At 43.2% G+C, this 26,134-nt stretch overlaps 1 protein-coding gene across 2 annotated transcripts in view; it reads right to left on the minus strand.

Moving 5' to 3' along the window:
* Positions 1-4,019: 4,019 nt before the first annotated feature.
* Positions 4,020-26,134, minus strand: part of LOC132833336 (alpha-synuclein-like) — a 77,580-nt gene continuing 55,465 nt past the window's right edge. Inside the window, exons 5-7 of one of the 2 annotated variants that reach the window (XM_060851521.1) lie at positions 8,839-8,931; positions 4,597-4,625; positions 4,020-4,477 (exon numbers count right to left, since the gene is read on the minus strand). In XM_060851521.1, coding sequence (XP_060707504.1) covers positions 4,408-4,477; positions 4,597-4,625; positions 8,839-8,931 — 192 coding nt within the window. In that variant the 3' untranslated portion in view covers positions 4,020-4,407. The remainder of the gene's footprint in view (positions 4,478-4,596; positions 4,626-8,838; positions 8,932-26,134) is intronic. The other variant, XM_060851522.1, reaches the window with a different exon arrangement.

Raw genomic sequence — 26,134 nt, forward strand, 5'->3', positions numbered from 1 at the left:
CAGACCAATGCTAAAATGAATTTGGCTGGTGATAGCCTGTTGTGGTTTAACATTTAACTTGCTGGGATGTTTCCACCATTCTGTGTGAAGGAATGGGATTTTCTCAACAGCATTTTTATTAGCAAATGAAAGCTGACAGTTCTAGTCTCCTTCCTATCGGAAAGATGTTGTGAAACTTGAAAGGGTTCAGTAAAGATTTACAAGGATGTTGCCAGGGTTGGAGGATTTGAGCAATAGAGAGAGGCTGAACAGGCTGGTGCTGTTTTCCCTGGAGCATCGGAGGCTGAGGGGTGACCTTATAGAGGTTTACAAAATTATGAGGGTCATGGATAGGGTAAATAAGCAAAGTCTTTTCTCTGAGGTTTGGGAGTCCAGAACTAGAGGGCATAGGTTTAGGGTGAGAGGGGAAAGATATAAAAGAGACCTAAGGAGTAACTTTTTCACACAGAGGGTGGTATGAGGATGGAATGAGCTGACAGAGGAAGTGGTGGAGGCTGGTACAATTGCAACATTTAAGTGACACCTGGATGGGTATATGAATAGGAAGGGTTTGGAGAGATGTGGACCGGCTGCTGGCAGGTGGGACTAGATTGGGTTGAGATATCTGGTCAGCATGGACGGGTTGGACTGAAGTATAGATCTAAGTTAAGGGGTAAGAGCTTTCACGGAGAAATGAGGAAACAAATTTCACCCGGGGGAGGAGGGAATGTGGAATTTGCTGTCTAAAATCATGGCGGGGGAAAGCCTCATAACATTTAAGAGGTATTTAAATGCATACTTGTAATACCAAGGCATATAAGGCTTTGTGCCAAGACTTGGAAATGGGATTAGAATAGTTAAGTGCTTGATTTTTGACTGGTGCAGACTTGATGGGCCAAAGGGCCTTTTTCTGTGCTGTAGCCCTCTATGATTATGACTAAAATGATTTGAGTGTTCTGACATCAAAAAGGCTGCTATTGAAATGCAAGCTTGTTTTCTCTTTTTCTTCTGACAGTGGATCTGGACAGGTTGCGCAATAATATAGCAGAGTGTGATTCCATGTTCATCCATCCATCACACTGTCCAGCATAACGAGTGAAACATAACGAGCGAAAGAGTCTTACTTTTCCCGTCTGCATTAAATAGGCAGTCAGAGCAAACATCAGCACCCTATTCCTCTCTACTCGGCACAGAGCAGGGAGCCTGGAACCTATCTGCTGTATAGGTGACACTGCTGCACCAGGCAATGGAATGTAGAGAGGAAATCTACTGCTCCTGCCTGTTAATCTTGAGAAAGTTTAGTTGCAAGATTTAAAATACTGAGCCCATAAGAGGTTAAAACTGTCTGGAAGGGCGAGGTTGTGTTTCTGAGATGTTTTGTGAAAGGTTTCTCTTGGGCTCAAGTGTTTTGGTACACTCATGGCAGTGAGTCCTCATTTCCTCTGACCTTGGAGTGCATCTTTACTTGCTCAGCACCAACTGTGGCATGATCAAGGTCTGAACGGAAAACCTTATCCATCTTGCTCAATTTTCAGCCAAATGGTGAAATAGACCATTTATCTGAGTGAATGATAATTTTCGATTGTATTAATATGCCTGTTTGAAAGTCATTTTCAGTAATTACATGTTTAACTAAACTCCCCAGAATGTATTGCTTTATTTCTTGGGCATAGTGACCGGTCCACAATCCCTGGCTTTACATGATTTTCTCCTGGCACATTCCCAAGTTTTGGGAATCTGATCTAGATTTCCCATACTTCTATCCTCCTCTGGTCTTCTGCTGGAATCTCCTATAGAGCTATCATTTGCTTCTTTACTTGAGTCATTGCTACCAGACTGCACATTGCACCATCTTCCTTTTTTGTCCTATAATCTCTACAGTCCTTTGTGGTGTAGAAGGTTAAGTCTGTGACTTGCTGTTATATCAGAATCTAATCACACAGGAGCTGATGCAATGTCACATGATCTTACTCACTCCTGCAGCCTTGTGGCAAGGTAAAGTTATTAAAAAAACATTTTATTGTGACTTTATGTTTTCCTTACTGCAGCACTATCTGTAAATATTCAGTGAGACCAAGAGGATTATATCCTCTGTAGTACAGAAGGCCTTTAATCCTTGACTTTTCTTGCCTTACTTTGGTCATCCTCCTTACTTATTACACCCCATTAAATCTTCAACATCTTACTGTTTTCAGAAATGGTTATCAGCTTGAAATGTTCACTCTTTCTCTCTTGAAAGACCATGCCTTTCTTCTATGTGTTTGCTACCAATTTCTAGTTTTATGTTGCAGTATGTTCTCTTCTGTTTCAATGTGAACTGCCCCAACTCTCAAGTGTCTCTGTTAACCTTCCTCAATGTCTCTGCTATACCAATCTGCATTCACATTGCAGTTAAAATGTTGTTTCATGGTTGACATTGAGCCAAAAGCCAGCAATAACCCACACAGCAAATGTTTAGACAATGTCCCTAAGTCTGAGACTCTTAATCGAGTGGGAATCCTTTCTCTCTCCATCCATCTTATGTTTCCCTTAATAGTTTAAAAATGTTGATCAAATCAGCCCTTTGCAGTAGTAAATAGCATAGCAGGCCACCGCTATCGGATGATGTGACGCCTGGGTACCAAACACCAGCAGCTTGTGGTTGATATAGAAGCTGCCACCAATATTTCTTTCCATGCTGGTCTAAGGACTGTTCAGTAGTCTGTGGTACAGGATGGACCATGAGTAACTCTCAGTAGAAGGCCCTTTTGTCTTAGATAATACAATGTGGTTATTACATCTTAGTTAATGTATGTATGTTATATTCACTCTGAGGCATATTAACCATGACTAAGTAGTAGTGAGCAGGACAAATGTGTCTCTGTCAGGACACCAATACCAGATTCATATCTGTTCCAACTGTCTGAGGCTCCACCTAATGGCTGTACCTTATATCACAGTGGGAGTAAAGTTCAGGTTAGCTCATAGATTACGCTTTATGGAACAACTTTAACCTTCTCCATTCTGGGGAACAGATCTCTAGCTTGAGGAACCACTCCTCAGAATTTGTCCCTTGGAATCATGGTGTTGTTCCCAAATGACTCAGTTCTGATTCACACTGCAACACAGAAAAAATGTTTTTGTAGAGTGAAGCCTCTAAGAAAGGAACCTTTTTGCTGAACAAATGACATTTTACACCAACATTTTAATCCAGGGACACTTTCCTAACAGTTACTTCCCTTTTCTTTAGGCTTCTGAGGGAATATACTTCCAAGACTCTTCTCAATTTCACAATGAAGTTAATCACTCTGTCACAACAAGATATAGGCTGTGATTTCACTCTCTCTCCACCTGCCCCTGGGAGAGGGCTAACAGAAGGGGGAAGAGGGCAGAGTCAGGCATCAGGGCAGCTGTGCAAGTACCCAACACTGCTCATATCTTACTCACCAGTCAAACATCAGGCCTTCCCTGGACGTCCAGGACCTTGGCACCACTTTCTTGGGGATACCCCTTACCCTAGTGACTATTGGGATGAGACAGCCACATTTAAATGCTACCTGCTTTTGAAGACAAGACTTCCTTGAGGTACAGAAGTCTTGCCCTGTGCCAATGAAGACAGAGAGACAGCCATTAAATTGGTTCAGGGTAGGCTGGCCTGCCTGGAGGCAGTGAAACATAGAAAATAGATGCAGCAGGAGGCCATTTAGCCCTTCAAACCTGCACCACCATTCAATATGGTCATGGCTGATTGTGTAATTTCATGCACTCACCCCACCTCTCCTTTTAATTCCTCTTATTCTCCTCACCCCATGGAAGGTGGTAACCAGGGCTTCACCCTGAAGGAATAACAGATGAGAACTAAAATGTCAGGATGTAAACTTGTACCAAGCACAAGTTAGTGGAGTTCCCACTTTCTGCACTGGCCCAGAGCTGGTGTCTTCAGGCTTCACCACAAAAGTTGCTGCAACATAACCCATGGAACAGACTCAACAGCAGTCAGAGTTTTGCATATTCAGTTTAATTTGTTTCACAGAAACACCAGATATTTACATACACTCGTCAAAAAAAACCCACCAGCACAAACTGATTTCCAGTGTCACAGTAGATAATTGTAATGTGCATAGCTCCATGCTGACCATTGCATACACTGTACATACAACAAAGTTCTCAGCAAACGGAATTGTCATACATAGAAAACGGAGCAGTAAATAGGTAACACCAAGAGATACAAACACATTCTCACAAACGCGCACACTCACAGACACATTAAACACACACATACACACGATGCAGGCACACAAAACCTTTCTTTTTTACACATACACAGGATAGCATGAGACAGATAGGCAGTTTTGTACTGTTGAACCCAAACACTATGTCTATAGAACTGAGAGGGTCCTCTCCCAGGCCCTCATTTCAGTGGGAGGGAGTCACTGGAATGAGGCCTGGTCAAAAGCCACAACACTCTTGAGTACAGCGGGTGGAAGACTTCAAAGAACACTGTAAAAAAACACACACACTTAAAGAAAGAATTTTACAACCAGTAATATCTGAATTTGAAGTACATTCACATAGAAAAAGAGAGAAGGAGCAATAAAAGAGTTCTTGGTCAGTGCGCCCAGGTCTGTGGATACTCACGCTTCAGGCTCATAATCTTGATATTCATCCTGTAGAGGGTGGAGAAGGACAGAAACATCAGCTTACAATCAAAAGTTTCCGATTTTCTCTATCCGTGTCAGGATGAGCCCCTGAGAGGTGCTATCTCTGCATGGTTACCAGCCTGAGCCAGCAGGGTGCTTTTTATTGGTATTTGATCCTGAATTCCCACCCGCTCTTGATGGAGGGGCCCCAACTGCATGAATTGGTAATTAAAACCTGGTGAGATTGGCCGAGGGATAACAGGGACTTCGAGACCTCTGAGGCTGAACAATTGCCCACATTGTCCCTGCTACTCAGATAGATGACAATTTGGTAATTGTATTACCTCCTCCATATGTAAAATGTATCTCTTTAAAATGCTCATTTGTTCCCGGTTTGTGCACATGCATTCATTCCCCAATTCTAAATGTGTTGGAGAAGTTGGTTGTGAGCTACGTTCTTGAACTTCTGTGCTATACGTGGTATGGGCTAAGAAGGAAGCTCCAGGATTTTGACCCAGTAACAGTGAAAGGAATAGCAATATATTTCCAAGTCAGGATCCAGAGAGGCTTGGAGGGGGACTTGTAGGTGCTGGTGTTCCCAAGTATCTGCTGCCCTTGTCCTTATGGATGGTAGAGGTCTCAGGTTTGGAAGGTGGTGGAGACTTGATGAGTTGCTGCAGTGCATCTTGTAGATGGCCAACACTTTGCCACTGTGCATCAGTGGTCGAGACTTACATGTTGAATGCTTTAGGTAGGATGCCAATCAAGTGGACTGCTCTGTCTAAGATGGTGTCCAGCTGCATGAAAGTTGTTCAGAGCTACACTCATTCCATCACACTCCTGATTTGTGCCTTGTAAATAGATGGTGGACAGGCTTTAAGGAGTCAAGAGGTGAGTTACTCACTGCAGGATTCACAACCTTAACTGGCTTTTGTACTTTCAACGCTCACTGGTGTCTCCTGTTTCTCACTTGTATGGGTTCAGAAATTGAGAGTGTGTGTCAGTGTGGATCCTGACCTTTGACCTCACATTCCCAGCAGGCAATGCTAGACAGCAACCAGAACTGGCAAAGTAGTTAACATTTAGTCTCCAGTGGTAGGCCATTTACCAAATAACAGTTGAGACATTTTTTGGATAAGGGATCCTGACACCACCTGGGGAGGAACATTCCGGGGCAGGGGTGAGAGAAGCTGGAAAATGGTCAGCTGACTGGATGGGTCTGCCCTGAACCCATAAACTAGTGGAGGTGGACACAACCAGTTCCTAGTCCATCTACCACCCCTCATAGGAACCCCCACACCCTCTCAAACTGGTTGGTAGTTTGGGATCACACCCAGGTCCATGGGAAGGCTTGGTGGATCCTCAAATGAATTTAGAGCCAGGCACTTTGAGGTTTTTTCATTTTGCAGTTTGGGGAGATTGGTCAAGAACTTGTGGGTGGGAAGGAAAGGGAGGTACTGTCTCCTTGGTGGGGTAAAGTGGGGTGATATGTGATCCTGATGGGTACCCACTAATGATAACTCCCCCAAAACCCCACACAACAGACCTTTTGATCACATGGGCTGCTACTACAGACAACCCATTGTAAGACACTAATGGCTCCCATTAGCAGGTATTCATTCTCCCAGGCCGACCTTCACCTATTCCTTTGTCTGCCCAACCATTTTTCCCTTTGGACTCCATCCTCCCCCATTGTCTACCCCTTCCTCCTCTCCTTTAGCAGATATACCAAACATTTCCTAGCTACAATCAGTTCTGAAGAAGGATCACTGGACCCAAAATGTTAACTCTGACTTCCCTCCACAGATGCTGCCAGACCTGCTGAGCTTTTCCAGCCATCTTTGTTTTTGCTTCTGATTTCCAGCATCCGCAGTTCTTTGGTTTTCCTGTTTAGTACAGACACTTCACTTCCTTCCCACTGTTTTAAGCATGCTAAACAAAAATTACAATTCCAACTTTTGCCAAGCTGCTTGTGCCAACTATATTCTGGTATGGGCCACTTAATATTGCAATGAATATATTGCAATGAATTGAATTATAAACAAGCTGAATAATGGTGGATGGGCTGTCAATTTTACACATGTCCTTTGTATTGCAGGGCTAGCTCAGAGGCTGGTCGGAAAGTAATGGGCTGGGAACTCTCCCTACATTATGGTACCCACCCTCTGTCCAAAGCACATCCAATCAAGGACTGAAAATATCCAGCCTTTGGTCTCCATGGGCTCAAAGGAGAACCAAGAACCTACAGCAGAGAAACAGGACACTCAGACCCAATGCTCTCTGTTGATATTTTTAAAAAATAATGTACAAGAATCTCTCTCTTAATTACTTTCCTCCTAACAGATTCTGTTATCCCAGCTGTTGCCAGGTGTGTCCCACATAAGCTTCAATCCACCCCAAAAATGCAGCAGTGTGAACTCTTCCAAATACTCCGTGTTGTAATTAGTATCCAAATTCTTACATTCTGTGAAAAGAAATTCTTCCAAACTATTGCAAAATCTGATTGCCGCTATCTTACCTTCAGTTACTCTGGTCCTAAACTCATGGTCCACAAATGGGAACAGCTTGTCCACATCTACCTTGTCAAGTTATCCTTATTACAAGTGTGAGGTTCTGTAGACTGTGTTTGGGGACAGTGCGTGTAATTTAGGATACAAAGGAAGATTGAGGATAGCCATATGACCTGTTGACAGTAAAGTTGTGTTACTGAAGGATTTCTTATTAGGATTTCTTATTGAAGTTAGAAAGGGACGTAGACTCTTTAATTGAGAAAAAGGGTCAATGTCTTCAGACAATGACAATGGCAAAAGCATCAGCACTGACAAACTGTTCAACTCAAAAATTTCGAAAATATACTCGGATGTGTTAGCTTTTGTAAATGGTTAGATACCAATTATCAATTTGGTTTCACAATGGAATGAAGTTGTGAGTCAAAAGGTCAAAAGCTACTCAGCATTTTTATTTGGATACAAGGCCCATATGTTTTTTGAGATGGACTTTGAGAGGAGTAGGACCACAGTACAGGGTTATCCTCAAGCCTGCAATGAAAGAGCGAGAGAGACAGACAGCAAAAGGGAAGGAGATAGGGAGACAGCAAGAGAGTGATGAAATAAGTGAGAGGGAGAGGGGGAAGAGGGGGAGAGAGAGAGAGTCTGCAAGGCTTTATGTTTTACAATACATGAGTCTGGTGGGAATTTCCACTCAGATTCAAGAGAATGCAATCATGAGGTTTTAAAGACAAAAAGAAGATTCATTGCCTCACTTTATCTCAGAGAAAGGATTTCTGTGGTAACATGCACCATGAATATCAATTCCATGAAAGGAATACAAGTTATCTCACTAGAAAAGGGAGAATTAAGTAGGAATTATTTTGGGCTGGTTCCTGCAGAGTGATGTATCCACTTAAGGGACAGAATGAGGAATATTCATAGAGGGTGATTTTTGGACAGTTAAGTTTTAAATGGAAGATCTTTTCCAGAGTTTAGCGCATTATTTGAATAATGAAATAGTTCAGTCATAGTCAATTTTACATTGAACATTACAGTGAGAGTCTTAGAACTTAAAATCTTCTTGTGCAATTGTTTTAACATACTGGGAATTAAAATCTTGTTTTTAAAGTAACATCTCTCTACTCGAATCTTAACATCATGCCCTTTACTCACTTTCAAAGTCCCACATAAGTAATTGTTAAATAAAAGCAAAATACATTGGATGCTGAAAATTTAAAATAAGCACAGAAAATACTGAAGAAACTCAACAGGCCTGGCAGCATCAGTGGAGAGGGAAACAGAGTTTCCTCAGAATCCAAACATTCTAGGGATGTAATTGTTTCCTGAATTGTACGCAAGTCCATGGGAGCTCAAGGGAATATGTATTTACAAAATGGTAGTAAGTGTAAATTAAAAAAAACTGAAGTCACCACAAAGCATTTCTCTATATTTGTACTCTGTTCTCATCACTGCTATTTAAACAACCGAAAGAAAGGGCATTTGAACAGTAATATGCCCTTTGAAGTTTTCCCTCAGAAACATGCAGTCAGGTGTCACAATCCCCGACTCAAAGTTCAGTTCTGACGGTGTCACATTTTTAAACCTTCTCAATGGATCTCAGACTCTTGAATTCAAACATCTGTCCAGCATTTTACATTTGTTGGTTTAAGGTTGCATTGTCTCTTCCTGAAGCTCGTTTAAAGCTCTCCTTTTCTAAATGACCCATAATGAGATCAATTTCATGAACTTACCCCTGGGGCTGCTCCGAAGGCTTCGGTATCAGGGTCAATTTGGAGTGCCTCTGTGCTGTCCATCACACCCTCCTGAGGGAAAAGATCTTCATCCTGTCAACAGAGTAAGTCACCATCAATACTGTTGGATTTAATCGTACATGCCATTTTAAAATGTTTAGTGTTGTTGTTTGTTAATCAATCCTCAGAATGCCCTGCAAGGCTGTTGGACAGCAAAATGAACAAGCCCAGTCTGACGCTAAGCTACAGGGCCTAGTCTGACTCTGAGGAACTAGGCCCAGTCTGACATTGAGCTCCCGGGTCCTGTCTGACTCCAAGGAACTAGGCCCAGTCTGACTCGGAGCTCCCTGGCCCAATTTGGTCTCAAGCTACTGTGCCCACTCTGATTCTGAGCTCCCAGGTCCAGTCTGATCCCGCTGAGTTGGCTGAGTTTAACAGTTACTTGGCCCATGGATTGTTTCAATATTGCTCAGGGAGCAGAAAGTCAAAAGCTTAGTTTCTGTGTCCAAGAGAGACTCATTTCCCTTTGTGCAACTGGGAACACAACAATGCATTGGGTTGAATTTAATGCCCTCTACTCCAGTAAGCTTGCAGAGGGGGCAAGTGGGAGAGCAGTGGGTGAAGACTGTCACTTATTTCCCATCTTGAAAGGGGAATATAGAAAAGAAATGACCAGACATCATAAAGCACTTTATAATCAATGACGTATACTTCTAGAAATGTAGTCTCTTTTGTAATGTAGGAGATAGAGTAGTCTTCACACACTTAAGGTAATCTCCCACAGAAGGGAATGAGATATTGGTCAGATAATCTATTTTTGTTATGTTGTTTGAGGGATTAAAACCATTGATCAGGTCAGGAAATGGGAATAAAAAGTGTAACATGGCACCTTTGATGGAGATCAAAGATGGAGCCTTGGTTTAACAATCATCTGAAAGACAGCACTGTCTCAGTGGAGAAGGTCAACTTTGAGTTTTGCCCTCAATCCCTGGAGGGAGATTTAGACCTGGCAGCTCAAGGGCAAAGTGTGATTAACCAAGCCATGGTTACCAGACTTTGTACTCTGAGGGCTACAGAAGAGCAATGTAAAAGAATGGGCAATATCTGTTGGCCTAGACAGTGACATATTGTTTCATATCCTATGAAACAATATTAAAATAATACAAGCAATGGCTTTATTTAACAAGGGCTAGGACATTATTTTATGACAAATTTGGACATGAGCATCAGAAAATCACCATTCCTTGTTCTTTGTTGGAGTCGTGCGTTCACTGTTGCTTTATTACTTTCATGAGAAGTGGGCAACACTGGCATTTGTTGCTAGAAGCCATTTCAGAGGGTCATTGTTGGTCTGGAGTCACATGGAGGCTGGACCAGGTAAGGACAGCAGACTTCCCTCCCTGAGGAACGTTAGTGAACCCGGACGGGATTTTACGTGAACTGATGATAGTTTCACAGTCACTCAGACTAACTTTGTGCTCCAGGAATATTAATTGAAGTTAAATTCCACAAGCCACTAAGGTGGGATTTGAACAGATGTCCTCAGAACGTAAGTCTGGGTCTGTGGCATGCTAGTCCATTGACACTACCATTATGCCACCATGACCCAATCTTTTGCCAGCTGGAAAACCTGATCGCTGGCATACTATGGAAGCAGTGGAAATCTGAAACTCTCTTAGATGAGATAGTTGTCAAGGCAAGATCAGGTATAAATTTTAAGTCTGACTTCATTACATTTTTTATGAGGTAGAGTAATATGGAACCATGCTGAGCAACAGATCAAATGCGAGGCAACAGAATAATGATGTAGATGTGCGAGGGTGAGTAGTCTACCTCTGTTTCTGTGATTTGCTGCCTCTCACATATAACCGTGTGCTATTTACAAGATCTTTTTCTTCTCTGGAGAATCATGACACTGCCAGGAGACTGAGGAGCTGGTAAATCAGTTGTCAAGCTGTCCATTAAGTAGCAAGACTGGTTCAGAATGGCAAAGTGATGGGGTCTAGTCAGAAAAGCAAGAACAGTTGGCAAGGTGTCAGTCAATTGGCACTGATAATGAGTAAGCAGCACAGTTGGCAGGTTGCCTGGTATTGGCAGAAGGAAGCACATGGTTAGGTCAGTAATGATCTGTCAGATAGCCACAAACTCAGTTACATTAATCATGATACATAATCTATTGTAATATACCCACTTTGTTTCATCCTTTCTCACCTAATGGCATGCCAACACCACATGGGTTGCAACTCTACAAGGAAGTGGCTCATCACCATCACCCCAAGGTCAATGAAGGATGCAGAATAAAGACTGGGCTTGCCAATGATGCTCACATCCCTTAGACACACAGAATAGACTCCAGCTCTGCAGCCTTCATTAAACTGATTGCTCTTGTTTTTTTAAAATTCATTCACGAGACGTGGTCATCACTGGCAAGACCAGCTGTGGCTGCCTATTCATAACGTTTTTTTACTCACTCACGGTAGGTGGGCATTACTAGCTGTCCTGCATTTATTGCCTGACCCTAGTTGCCCTTGCAAAGGTGGCAGTGAGCTGCCCTCTTAAACCACTGCAGACCAGTGTGGTGTAGGGTGACCCACAATGCTGAAAGGTTGTTTGACTCAGCAACAGTGAAGGAACGCAACAGAGCTTCAGGTCAGGATGGTATGTCGCTGAGAAAGAAGAGGTGCTGTTCCATGTATCTGTTGCTCTTGTCCTCTGTAGAAAGCCACCACCATGCATTTTGGCAGCTCCTTGGCCATGGGTGACATAATAGTCGGCTTGATCCCATTATTGCTTGATGCCTAGATAGGAACTGTCACATTTTAAGGTTTTGGGAGATCACTACTGCATTGTTTACCTAGATACTAGGCTGAATAAAACATCCTCATCATCATAGGGGATGCAAGATCCACCTAAAGGAGCAATTGGGGACTCTGAACATGTGAAAATAACCAAAATCAAAGTCCCAAAGCATAGCAGCTTAAGTAGGGATAATAAACAATGACATGATCAGGTTGATTCTGAAGCTGTTCAGTACATGTGATAGAACACAAATGTTACAGCCATATTTGGGGTGGCACAGTGGCTCAGTGGTTAGCACTGCTGCCTCACGGGAATGCTTCAATGCCACCCTCAGGTGACTGTGTGGAGTTTGCACATTCTGAATGTGTTTGCTCCAGGTGCTTTGGTTTCCTTCCACAGTCCAAAGATGTGCAGGTTAGGTGAATTGACCGTGCTAAATTGCCCATAGTATCCAGGCTAGGTGGATTAACCATGGAAAATTCAGGGATAGGGTAGAGAGGTGGGTTTGGGTAGGATGCTCCTCAAAGGGTCGGTCTGGACTTGATGGGCCAAATGGTGTGCTTCCACGCTTCTATGATAATGGAATGAGTGAGTGTGTTTACGATGGGGAATTAAATAGCTCATAAAGGTCATACAAGAAATTCAAAAAAAAATTTGATGGATGCACTTTAGCCATTTCTTACTTTCATTTAAGTCACATTAAGACCAAGAAATTCACGCCAAAAGGCTAACCCTCATTGTGACTGAATATTAAAACAGTGTCTCTTAAACACCATCCCACTGTGAGCCTATTTTGAGGTTTGTAAATTGCTATCACCATACTGGGTCAAGAGTTGAGCAGAAATACTGTGAGCACAGGGCTGGTGGAGAGTTGAGAGAGTGAGATGCTGTTACCACAGGAGCGTTTTTAAGTAAAACACGTTTTTGGAATCCAGATTGGGCCTCACAAGATTCAGCAGTTAAACCATAAACAATTGTTTTTTTCAAAAAAACATAGAAATTTAAAGGGGTGTTGCAGTTGGAGCCACTCCTGCCTCAGAGTGGGGTCACAGGCTAGACTTTGGGAAGCCTTGTGTGTGAGGTTTGAACCAAAAGTACTGGTTCCTTACAGGAAGAGCTTTACAGATAATAAAGAGTAAAATAAACTAAGTTTCACAGTCAATGGCACTGCACTCCAATTACTACCATGAACATCTGCTCATATAAACACAAGCAGGCCAAAGGATAAATCCAAACCAATATACTGGAGCAGAGAGACATGAACTTTACATCAGAGAATTCATGAAAGGGATCAGACAACAAAAGGAGGCTTAGAATACTTTAAATCATTGCTGATGTACAGCATGCTGCTGTGAAAATTAAAAACAGAATCTGATAGTTCCCTTAATTAGTAGAGAGCACAGTTCAGTTCCCAAGGACATCATTAATAATCTGTAAACGTCAGCAGTGCTAATATCATTCTGCGATCTGCAGGTTGCTGCATTAACATTTCACAAGGTGAATGCCTTCAAACCATTGCAATCTTCACTTTTTAATCTATGTTCCCATTATTTCTGCATCTCTGTGATAGAAACTGTACAGGAGCTCAGCAAGAGGAGCTTAGCCGAGGAGTGCGGACACTGGAACGCTGAAATTTAAAAAGCAGAAAAGAAGTCTCAGCAAGTCTGACAGCATCAGTGTGGAAAGAGGAAGAAAAACAGAGTTAATGTGTAAGATCTGTGACTTGTCATCAAAAAAGTGACAAGACAGATACTGCTAGACCTGAGATTTTCCAGCAATCTTTCTTTGTTTTGTCTCTGATTTACAGCATCCGCAGTTATACAGTCATAGAGATGTTCTTTCAGTTTTTAAGTCAGAGATGTAATGGTTTTTGAACAATGGGTGGGTAGAATAAGGAAAAAAAGAGGGGAAGGGGGTGTGTTTGACGTGGATTGAATGAGAGAAAGAAGGGTTGCTTCTCCTGGGCCGCCAAGAGAGACAGGGTAAGAATAGAAACAAAAGAAATGAGCGACTTAGAACAGAAGATGGTGGAACTTGCTGAGGTCAATGGATAGATAGGCAATGTGACCAAAGGTGAGCCAGAGCTGTTCAATGAGGGCAAAGCAAAACAATTCTGAAACGAATTGGCTTGCATTTAACTGGGGTCTAAGAGCGAAAGGCATCCTGGGTGTTAGATTAGATTAGATTCTCTACAGTGTGGAAACAGGCCCTTCGGCCAAGAAAGTCCACACCGACCCTCCGAAGAGAAACCCACCCAGACCTATTTCCCTCTGACTAAAGCACCTAACACTACGGACAATTTAGCATGGCCAATCCACCTGACCTACACATCTTTGGATTGTGGGAGGAAACCCACGCAGACACGGGGAGAATGTGCAAACTCCACACAGACAGTCACCCAAGACTGGAATTGAACCTGGTCCCTGGTGTTATTGTTTTCACTTCCAGGAGCTGTTTATAGCCATGAGTTATAACTGACGCACTAAGACTCTTGTTAACATTCCACATCATTTCCTCTTTACTTGCTGCTGTAATAAAGATACTTGTCACAACCACTTATACTCTGTTTTATTGGTTTGTGCAAATGAAGAGGTAAGAAATGCTAGTATAGCTTTGTTGACTAATTTATTGCTAAATCATTAAAGACTTCCAACTTTTGAGACTGGCACTCAAAAGTGCCTGAGGGAAAGCTGAACAATTGCCTACACTCTTCCAATGTTAAATTGATACGTAGCACATGTAAGATATCCTGGGGTATTATTCAAAGATGGGAATGGATTATTTTTGGTTGTCAATCAACATTTATTTTTTAATCACCCATAGTCCTACCAGACCAGAGGGTAGGATATAACTGAGCAGTTATCTGTGGGATCATTCTGTGCTGCTGTGCCTGTCTGCAGAGCAAGTGAACACATGTATTCTTGAGATATCCCAAGAGTCTGGATTAGAGTGGTGCTGGAAAAGCACAGCAGTTCAGGTAGCATCCGAGGAACAGGAAAATCTACGTTTCGGGCAAAAGCCTTCATCAGGAATCGAGGCAGACTGCCTGCAGGGTGGAGAGATAAATGAGAGGGGGGGGGGAGGGGAGAGAGTAGCATAGAGTACAATAGGTGAATGGGGGTGGGGATAGTGGTGATAGGTCAGGCAGGAGGGTGGAGTGGAGAGGTGGAAAGGAAAGTAGGCAGGTAGGACAAGTCATGAGGTCAGTGCTCTCCGTGACTTGTCCTCCCTACCTATCTTCCTATCCACCTATCCACTCCATCTTCCTCTTTGACCTATCACCTTCATCCCACCCCCATTCACCCATTGTACTCTTTGCTACCTTCCCCCAACCTCCTCCATGACCTATCACCTTCATCTCACCCCCATTCATCTATTGTATGTTTTGCTACCTTCCCCCACCCCCATCCTCCTCTCATTTATCTCCTCACCCTGCAGGCACTCTGCCTCTATTCCTGATGAAGGGCTTTTGCCCGAAACGTCGATTTTCCTGCTCTTGCAATGCTGCCTGAACTGCTGTGCTTTTCCAGCACCACTCTAATCCAGAATCTGGTTTCCAGTATCTGCAGTCATTGTTTTTACCTAGTTGATTATATCCCAAGGGTGACAGGAGGTCCACTCTAACAGCAAGATTTCTGTTCCATAAATCAGATTTCACATTAGTTATGAAAGTCTGTTACAATTATTGACTTTATGGCATTTGAAAGCAAAACTGTTGAAGTAATTGAACTGTGAACATGTCCAAATCTACTTAGGTATGTCCCCAAGAGAGTTGTAATGCACAAAGCCTGTTATTCTATAACTCAGAGGGACTACTGATTAGGGACTAGCAGGGAAGCTTTTTAATTGAGTGTCTATTCAATTCAAGTACTCTATTCAACAATTAAAAATACACAAATGTGATACTTCAGATAAATTTCCTCATTATGATTCTAAGACATATAACTGAATAAGATCTATGGAAATAAACCTTGCTGGCCTACACATTTTAAACCTCTCCAGGTTGGAAGTTAATGCACATATAACTCGGCTTCCTTTTCCATGACACAGAAGGGTAGGATTTGCCCCACAGCTTTCTGAACCCCACTGTCAAGTTCAAAGAGGGCTTTGTAGGCCCTATAGTATGGGTAACAGCAACCCAATGTGATTCGCTCCACAACAGCCAATTAATGAGCACAGGGCCAGTTTGCTTTCCCACTGAGAACTATGAGGGAGGACTCAAAGCTGGATTATCAATGGGAGGCCCTCTAGCAACACCAGGGAACTGAGAGACAGAGTGAGAGAGAGAAAGTGTGAGAGAGAGAGAGAGAGAGAGAGAGAGATTCTCAAAAATGGATCCACACCCTCTCTCCAATTCCTGAAAGATTGGGTGTGTGTGTTAACAGGGAGGAGTAAGGGCAGACATGAGAAGGGGAGAAGAGAGATGGGGAGAAGTTGAGGGAAGGGCAAGGGGAAGGCAGGAGTTGGAAATGAAAGGGGGGAAGGATTGAAGGGTGAGGGGGGCAGGAGGGAGAAAGTGAAGGGAGGGGAAAGGAGAGGTGAGTGGTATTAGATGGTCAAGGGATGACAGAGGATCAAGACAGGTGATGGGAGGGAGTGAGGGGAGAGCAGAGGTGGGTGAAAGGGGAGAAAGAAGGGATGGGGGAGTGAGGAGGAGAGGGAGCAGATGAGAGAAGAGCAGAGCTGTAGAGGAGAGATGTGGTTGAGAGGGAAGGAACATGGAATGGGGGAGTGAAAAGAAGGAGGAGGAAGGGTAAGGAGATGATAGGTGGGTAGGAGAGACAGATAGGTAAGAAAGGAGAATGTGGGGATGGGGTGAATGAGGAAATAAAGGGGAGAAGGAAGGGGTGATGAGAATTCTCTCCACTGGACATCAATGACTGCTACACCTAGAAAGTCCAAAGGCTTGCTGATCGGTCAGTTCCAGGCAGCTATGCTCACTGCCACACAGCCCCTACCCCCTCACTCCCACCCACCTCTTAATAACACCGCAGGATGGGAGGGGGTTAAACTGGGGAACCAGATTTCAGGCCATTGGAGCAACATTCCACTACCTCATCCATCTTTCCAGTTCCAGCTAGATCTAAAAATTCAAACTTGTATCAAGGGGAGGCAATGGCCTAGTGGTATTAATGCTAGACCTGATCCAGAAACTCAGCTAATGTTCTGGGAACCTGAGTTCAAATCCTACCAAGGCAGATGGCAGAGTTTGAATTCAACAAAAATGATTTGGAATTAAGAGAGTACTGATGGCCATGAAACTATTGTCAGAAAAAGCGAGGGGTGGAGAGTCAGAAACGAAAAGGGTGGCACTGGAAAAGCACAGAAGGTCAGGCAGCATCTGAGCAGCAGGACAGGGTCAATGTTTCAGGCATAAACGCTTCATCAGGAGGGCTTATCCCTAAAATGCAACTCTCCTGCTCCTCAGATGCTGGCCTTTCCAGCACCACCCTTTTTGACTATTATCAGAAAAACCATCCAGATTACTAATGTCCTCCAGGGAAGAAAATGTGTTAATCTCACCTGGTCTGGCCCATATGTGACTCCAGACCCGAGCAAGCCATTCAGATGTATCAATCGCTATGAAGTCTCAACAAGGAAATGAAACTGAATGGACTACCTGGCATTGACCTGGGCACCAGAAACCTACAGCACATGGACTTTAGTGGTTCAAGAAGGAGGCTCACCACCACCTTCTCAAGAGGCAATAAGGGATAGGCAGTGAATGCTGGCCAATCAGCGATGCCCGTGTTCCATGACAGAATCCATTTAAAAATCTGAAATGATGTTTTACTTGTCGAAGCAGCACATGGAAGTAATTACATCACTGATAAGGCTCGATTAATCTGCAGAACATGTTGACCTTAAGGCATTCATTAGATTTGTACCTTCTGCATTTCTGACAATCTAATCAATTAAGTGAGAGGAAAATATTTGAACTGGCAGATGGCACAGAAACTAAAGGACTCACTTGCAAGAGGGTGAGGACAAGTTGCTTTAACCATGCGTTAAGAATACATCAAAGGAAGGTGGGGTTGAAGCAGATTCAATTTAGCTTTCAAAAGGGAGGTGGATACTTATTTGAAAAAAAAAATTCACAGGGTTAAGGGGGAGAGGAAGACTTGAAAGAGCTAGTCAGATTAAGCAATGAGGTCTCTTCAGATGGGCTGAATAGCCTCTTTCTGTGTGTCAATTGGTTTCTCAAATTCTCAAACATTCAAAGAAAGTTTCTGAGGCAATTAATCTGATTTCAGCTACCAGCCACTCTACACACACGGAGATGTAGTTTAACATGGTAATTAGAATTCTGAGGAAGGAGCATTGATGGAAAAGATTGGCAAATAAAATGAGGAAAATGAAAGGGAGAGCGGCCTGATTTTTAAAGATGCTTCTCCACAGCATGGAGGCATCATACGGGGAGAATGTGGGTAAGTGGATTAGAAATGCCCATCAGCCATGATTGAATGGCGGAGTGGACTCGATGGGCCAAATGGCCTTACTTCCACTCCTATGTCTTACGGTCTTATCACTGGCTAGGCCGCAATTATTCTCCAACCCGAATTGCTCAGAGGGCAGGAACATGATTCTACCACTTTGCTGTGAGTCTGGAGTCACATGTCGGCCAAACAAATTTCCCACTTTCTGTTCAGTCGGCTCACGTCAATTGGGAAATTGTCAAATTATCCCGTCATCTTTCCAGGAACGTCATTCGTCCTTGACACGCAAGTAATCCCTTTGGCAATCATTAGATTGTCTGCGTGGCCATGCACAGCATCAGATCCACTACCAGAGAAAGCAGTAATTTGTCACACCCTGTGACAACTCACCTGCCACAAAACCAATGGACTGATACAATTAGTTCCATTTGCAATTGACCTAAAACAAAACTGATTTTTCAAACATCTGCTCAAGCCTCCCACAGCAGAAAGATTGCTTTTTAATAAACGTTCAACACTAAATATGCAAGAGCCTTAAAAATTAATTGTCTCCAAGGCAGAACTGATTTCTCCAGAGAAATGCATACTATTGCATTTTCCCAATCAAATTGCCAGAGGCCCTAGCAACACTCAGGAACCTTACTTGTTGCATTGGCTGTGACAGTTAACCATCTCAGCGAAAGATTGGAAAGACGCAGTGAAAGAAAGCAAAGAGCACAAGGCTCTGCTAAGCATTTTGCTGAGGGCTTATACTGAATTTATAATTTCTCCCACATGACCGTGAAATTCATTGTATGGAGTGAGAGGGGAAGGTGCTGTGAAATTGAACAATGTCTACAATAACTTCAGCTAGACTAACCACCCCTTCAATCTGTCTCTGTTGAAGTTACAAGTCCAATTCCCCTAATTCCCCAATATTATACTCCATTTACCACCTTCTTGCTCACTGTCCATAAGGACTCTCATCAACTTTTACAGGTGCAGCATTCCATCTGGCTGAAACTGCTCTGCCAAGGAGCGTAAGAAACTACTGAAGGTGGTGTACACAGCCCAGACCATCACGTAAGTCAACCTTCCATCCATTTACACTACCCGTTGTCATGGAAAGGCTGCTAACATCATTAAAGACACCTCCCACCCCAGTAATGTTCTCTTCCAAACCTCTTCCGCCAGGCAGAAGATACAGGTGCTTGAACACATGCACCAACAGGTTCAAGTACAGCGTCTTCCCTGACTTTATTAGACAGAAGAATGGACTGTCCAATTGCAAATAATGCTGATCTTGTTCATGTTGATTTTGCTTCGTGTACTTCCTGGGCACTGTAATCCATGTTCCTCACTCTGGCTAAGCACCCTATAATCTGTATGTCCTTGCTTACTATCATCAGCCTGTATTGCTTGCAAACCAAGCTTTTCACTGTACTTAGGTATATTTGACTACAATCAAATCAAATCAAACTCAAACTGACATTGTGTCAAAAACAGGTAGCTCAAGTCAGAAAATTTCCTGTCTTGAACCTTTGCCTTGGGAGTGGCATGATTTTCAATATGGGTGGTCAATGCATGTTCAAATTGGGCCCATCGTTCCTTAAATGCAGATCAGAGGTGGCCGCAGAGTTTGCCAAGTGTCGCAGCTTGTTCTCGGGGACTTTTTTATGAACGTCAGATACTTCGGCATCAAATCTCACTCCCCCACCCATTTCCTAAGGCCATGCGTGCCAACCCACTCTTTCCCACACACTGCCACCTATCCTCAACAGTCTCTTATATTCTGCTGGGACTGTCCAATAGACCTTACACTCAGATTCAATTCACCCAGTAAGTGTGTGAGGAAAAGGTAACAATTTCCTAGCTTCAGCCCACTTGCTTTAGTCAGCAGCATCAAACCCCAAGACGCAGGCCAAGAAGATGATGATTCAAGACCACATATGTCAGTGAAGATCTCACAGCTCTACTTAAGGGGGAGACAGAGGTCTTGGCAAAAATTTATCCCTCAGTCACATCTACACATAGCTTATCTGGTCATTATCACATTACAGTTTGTGGGAATTTGCCAAGTTCAAATTGCTGGTGTTTTTCCTGCAACAGCAATTGCATTCAAAAATACTTCATTGGCTGTCAAACACACAGATGTCCTGAGGTTGGAAAGGGTTCAAAATGAATATAAGTTTTAAAAAAAATCGCTCATGGGCCGTGGACATCACTGGCTGGGCTGACATTTACTGCCCATCCCAAGGTGGTGAGCAGGTGGTGGTGAGTGGCCTTCTTGAACCACTGCAGTCCATCTTGCTCTGAGGGAGGGAATTCCAGGATTGTGACCTAGCGACAGTGAAGGAACAGCGATATATTTCCATGTCAGAATGGTGAGTGGCTTGGAAAGGAACTTGCAGGTGATGGCGTTCCCATGTATCTGGTACCCTTGTCCTTCTAGTTGGAAGTGGTATGGGTTTGGAAGGTACTGTCTGAGGATCTTTGCTGAATTTCTGCAGCGTCTCTTGTAGATAGTACACACTGCTACTATCTCCACTAGGGCAGTCTGAAAAGTAAACCTGTGAAGTGAGGGCTCATTGTCTTTTCTCTCATAGTTTGGGAGAGAGGGGTGTTGAGAGTAAGTCTTCATTCAAAGGCAGTGGATATCAGAAAGGGATGAGGTGAGGGGAGGGGTGAACCTGCTATTAACCATCCTCCACCTTTTGTTGCTGTCCCCTTTATAGCTGTGAACCTCCTCCTGCTATTTCCTACTTCTGGCTTGGAACAACCTTCAAACCCTGGTGTGTTATCCCAACAGCAGCCATTCTCCTGAGTGGCATTGCTGAGCAGTCTCTGATTGGGTGCAAGTTCCTGACCATGGCTGAAAGACTGTGAACAGTTTTGGGCCCCTTATCGAAGGTGTATTAGCACGGGAGGCAGTCCAGAGAAGGTTCATTTTATGAGGAGAGGTTGATTGGAATGGGCCTGAACTCATTAGAATACAGAAGAATGAGAGGGGAACCTAATTGAAACATACTAGATTCTTATGGGACTTGACAAGGTAGATGTGGGAAGGGAATCAATGAGGATGGGGAAAAGGCAATAAGGCAGAGTTGCAGATCATCAGATCAGCTATGATCTCATTGAATGGCAAAGCAGATGTGATGGGCAGAATGGTCAACCAAACTCCAATGTCTTATAGTCTCTTGGTTAGCCTCCACTCTCCTCCACCCTGTGGGTGTCTGATCCTGAGGAAGGCTCAGAGATGGCTTCTTTACGGCCTGAGTGGCTCAAGGTTTATATGGGCCCTCCCCAGAGAAGATAAAGTATGTCTTGTCTGCTCTCCAGACGCCTCCACACAATTCCGGCCAGTGATAAAGAATAAAATATCGGAACAGGGATAGGCCATTAGGCCCTGTGTACCTTAAATCTATTTCCTCACCTTTGCTCCTTGAAAGTGATATCAAAGAAAAATACACTCAACTCAGTCACGAACATTTTAATTAATCTAACATCCCCTGAGAATGGTGGGAACCAAGTCAATGAATTATTTTCCAGGCTGAATTAGACAGAGTTTTGATTGACAAGGGAGTGAAGGTCAGGCAGGAGAGTGGAGTTAGGACCATAATCAGATCAGCCTGAATGGCATATTAAACTAGATCTGCTTATTATATTTTTTATGATCTTATGCTCCAAAGATTTGGGAGACATTTCAGAGCAAAATACAACTGGCTTCCTGATTTCACTCCTCGGTGGTCAATCTCAGATTCAGTGCTCATCTTAGAATCCCTACAGTATGGAAGCAGACCCACTGAGTCCACACCGACCCTCTGAAGAGCATCCCACTCAGATGCACCCCTCCACCCTATCCCTATAACCCTGCATTTCCCATGGCTCATCCACCTAGCCTACACATCCCTGAACACTGTGGGCAATTTAGTATGGCCAATCTACCTAATCCGCACATCTTTGGAGTGTGGGAGGAAACCGGAGCATCAGGAGGAAGCCCCACACAGACACACTGAGAATGTGCAAACTCCACACGGACAGTCATCTGAGGCTGAGAATCAAACCTGGGCCCCTGTTGCAGTGAGGCAGCAGTGCTAACCACTGAGCCACGGTGCTGCCCCATCTTCTCCTTGTCTACTCCATTCACTCACTTTATATACTGGGAATGGACCAGCAAAGACAGAAATGGTGTGGGTCTCTATCAGAAAGAAAAATTGTCTGCCAAAGTGAGAGATGACATAGTTGTTTATCAATTAATAGTGGTCATTTTATTAACTATGTGCTATATTATTTGATCTGACTAGTTTGAAACTCAGGAACTTCTCCAAGAGTCATTCTGAGACAAGTCCAATAACTCCATTGCAATCCAATTGGCATCATCAGTGTGTGAGCAAATGACTACATTATGCATGGTTACGGTCCTTTGATGCTGCAAAACATCCCTTGTAAATGCGATGTCAATGAGAAGATGTCCCATCATCCCTGTTTTCTACTTAATAACAGTATCCAGTATCCTCCTTCCCCATTACTCAGACAACATGGTGCAAACTCAAACGAGCTGCATCGAGCACATTTGCATGACACTTCCATCTGCTAACCTCTGTTTCTTATGGCCCCCTTGAGCGTGACTGCCAAAGTGGCACCAATTACAGGAGAAGTTAAAGGTAGTGTTTTTTTCTTAGTAGTGGCAGACACCCTCCTGCTGGGCATTGGATAGAGAGTGCTTTAAATCACTTCACTTCAGATCCTCAGCAACCAACGGAGGAAGTGGTGACCCCCATCTCCAAAACCGGGAACAAGCAAGCAAATTAGTGAATCAGGCTAATGACAATTGATTCGCAGACAAAATCCAGAGCTATTTATTGATGTCTCTTCAATAATAACTTACATTTACATCGAGCCTTTAATGCACTAAAACAAACTAAGTTTTTTAAAAGGATTCAGGGGATGTGATGGCTTAGCATTATCACTGGACAATAATCCAGAGATGAAAATGTGTTGCAGGTAAAGCGCAGCAGGTCAGGCAGCATCCAAGGAACAGGAAATTCAACGTTTCGGGCATAAGCCCTTCATCAGGAAATAATCCAGAGATCCAGGTAATGTTCTGGGGACCTGAGTTTGAATTCTACCATTGCTGTTGGTAGAAGGTTTGAATTTACAGTCTAATGACGACCATGAAACCGTTTTGGAAACAAAAAGTACTGGAAATCACAGCAGGTCTTGAAACTAATGTTTCAAGTCAGAGTTCTAATGAAGAGTCATCTAGACTCAAAACATTAGCTTCTCTCTCTCCACAGATGCTGCCTGACCCATTGTGATCTTCAGCACTTTTTGCTTTCAGTACAGATTCCAGCATCTGCAGTAATTTGTTCCGAAGATGAAACTGTCAATTGTTAGAAAAAAAGACTCAAGTTCACTAATTTCCTTTACAGATGGAATCTGCCATCCTCACCTGTGAATCCAGACTCACAGCAATGAGGATGACTCTTTACTGCCCAATGGGCAATTAGGAATAGGCAATAAATACTGGCTTAACCAGCAATGTTCACATCTCATGAATGAATTATAAGAAGACAAAATGTAACATTGAGCCACATGAAGAGACATTGGGTAACTAATGTCAAAGGGATAGATTTGAAACATATGTCTTGGAAGACTAAGGACGCATGGAGAGATAAAAAGGAACCTCCGAAGTTAGGACTAGGCAGATGAAAGCACAGTTGCTAAAGGTGGGAATACGTAAATCGAGGAAGTACGAGAGACCAGAGATCTAAGGTTTGTTGAAATCACAGGAATAGATGAAGCCAGCTTCTAGTTGAACTATTCACTCTGAGCCCAAGAACATTTGTTTGCAAGTCAATTTACAATAGAAATTCGTCACCTGTTGAATAATTTATATTAGTGTCCTCCCATTTTTGCAATGAGGCCATTAAGCCCATTCTGTCTGTGCTAGCTCTTAGATAGGTGCATCCACTATCCTCCTCTTACCCCACAGGCCTGCAAGTTGTTCCAATTCAAATGTAGAGGCAGTCCCTTTGAAAAATTACTGTTGTAACAAGTGAAAGGTTAATAACTATACTAATTAACATGTAGTAATTGCTCATACTCTTGAGGGACTCATCCCACAAATTGAAGTGTTAACATTTATACTCCTTTAAAAGATACAAATCGTCCTCTGACCTGAATATGACTCCACATACCTACTTTATATTTCCATAAGCTTATCGAATATTCAGTTGATCATGTCGGGTGAATTCCTCACTGAGAACAAGTAATGAATTGCTCATAAATGTGAGCAAGAGATAATGAATCCCTGAACAAATAGCCTTCGGCTAAATGCTCGATGATACTGCTCAATTTATAAAACAAACCACTTCAGGGATATAATGACAGAGGAAAGGACTGGAACTGAGGCAGTCTAGATTCAGTCCCCAGACCAAGTGGGATCATTTAAATAACATAATACTAGAATCAATGGGGAATTGCAACTCACAAAATGAAAAGTTGACCAGTATTTAAAGATAGATACTCCATTGATTGTTAAGGCACAATAGAAAATGACAAATTTTGCAGCTGCATCAAGTTGAACTGATGTGAGACCTCTGCAAATCGAAGGCTCATGGCTAGTCTGAGGTTTCCTTGGCTCCACTCCATCCAACCAGGGGCAGTTCAGCCATATTCAGGAAAACGTGCTCCTCGTGCAGCCTAAACAGAAGTCTTCCAGACATTGCAGGAGGCCCCTGGTATAAAAGAAACACTTTTTTTGAAGATTAACTGACTTGAATGGGGAGGTACAGGTGCAGGAATGGTCCTCCTTTGTTCAACACATTGACCAAGATCATTTCTGGCTCTTGTGCTGCTCCCTTTCTCAGGACCTACTCAAGGCTTGGTGCCAGGAACACAGTGACCCACCATTTCAATCCCCTTGGTTGGGGAACTGCCTGCCCAGAAGGATAATCAATAAGAAGTTGCGAATGGGATGTATTGGCCCGAATTATCTTGCATACATCAAAATGGAGCTGCAGTATAGAATCCCCACAGTGCATAAAGAGGTCATTCAGTCCATCAGGTCTGCAATGACCCTCCAAAGAGCATCCAACCATGGCTCGATGGGCCAAAGGCCTCTTTCTGCACTGCAGAGATTCAATGATTCCACACCCAAACCCATACCCCTGCCTTATTCCTGTAATCCTGCATTTGCCATGGCTAACCCACTGAGCCTGCACACTTTTCAGACAATTTTAGCATGGTTAATCCAGCTAATCTGCACAGCGTGGAAACTGGAACAGCCAATAGAAACCTACACAGATCTAGGTAAAATTTGTCTGTGGGGAGTTTACAGTCACCTAAGGCTGGAATTGAACCCGATCCCTGGTGCTGTGGGGCAGCAGTGCTAACCACTGAGCGACCGTATGACCAGTACGGTCACTGACCAGTCTTCCTGCCTTTTCAAAAACCTCTGTCTGGGGAAGTTCATAAATATCTTACTATTTTGCCAGTCTCAATAAAATGAGGCCAAGACCCAACATCAAATATATTGGGCCTGTCCATTATAGCGTCGGGATTATGTTGATAGGTCTGATTCACCTCTTTTCTCATTGATCAATTTTGGCTCCTGGTTATACTGTATCCCGATTTTAAAATTGTCACCGTTGGTTGCAAATCCTTTCTTTGCCTCATCCCTTTCTGTCTCAGCGATCTGCTCCAGGATCTCAATAGTCCTCTCAGTTTGGCCTCAGCAGAAGCTCTGGGTTTAATATTCCTAACGCTTGATATTATCCTTAAAATTCTCAGCCTCTCCAAGTCACCTTCCACTTTTAAGAGCCACTTAAGACCATCTGCCCCAGTGGCTTGTTTACATTTCATCAATAATGTCTCCATAAAGTGCCCTGAGACTTTTAATCTGTTGCAGCCCTCGCTGATGTTTTCATTATTTTTATTCAACAGATAAAAGAAAAACAGACCAAACAAGCTTTTGTTTATTTGTGAGGCCAGACCTGGAAGTTAGTTGCAGGTTGGTTCCTGATCAACATTGTGATGACTGAGGAAGAGTATTATGTTTAAACAGATAGCAGAAATTG

The sequence above is a fragment of the Hemiscyllium ocellatum genome, chromosome 36 (genome assembly GCF_020745735.1).
Source record: "Hemiscyllium ocellatum isolate sHemOce1 chromosome 36, sHemOce1.pat.X.cur, whole genome shotgun sequence".
NCBI classification, from domain to species: Eukaryota; Metazoa; Chordata; class Chondrichthyes; order Orectolobiformes; family Hemiscylliidae; genus Hemiscyllium; species Hemiscyllium ocellatum.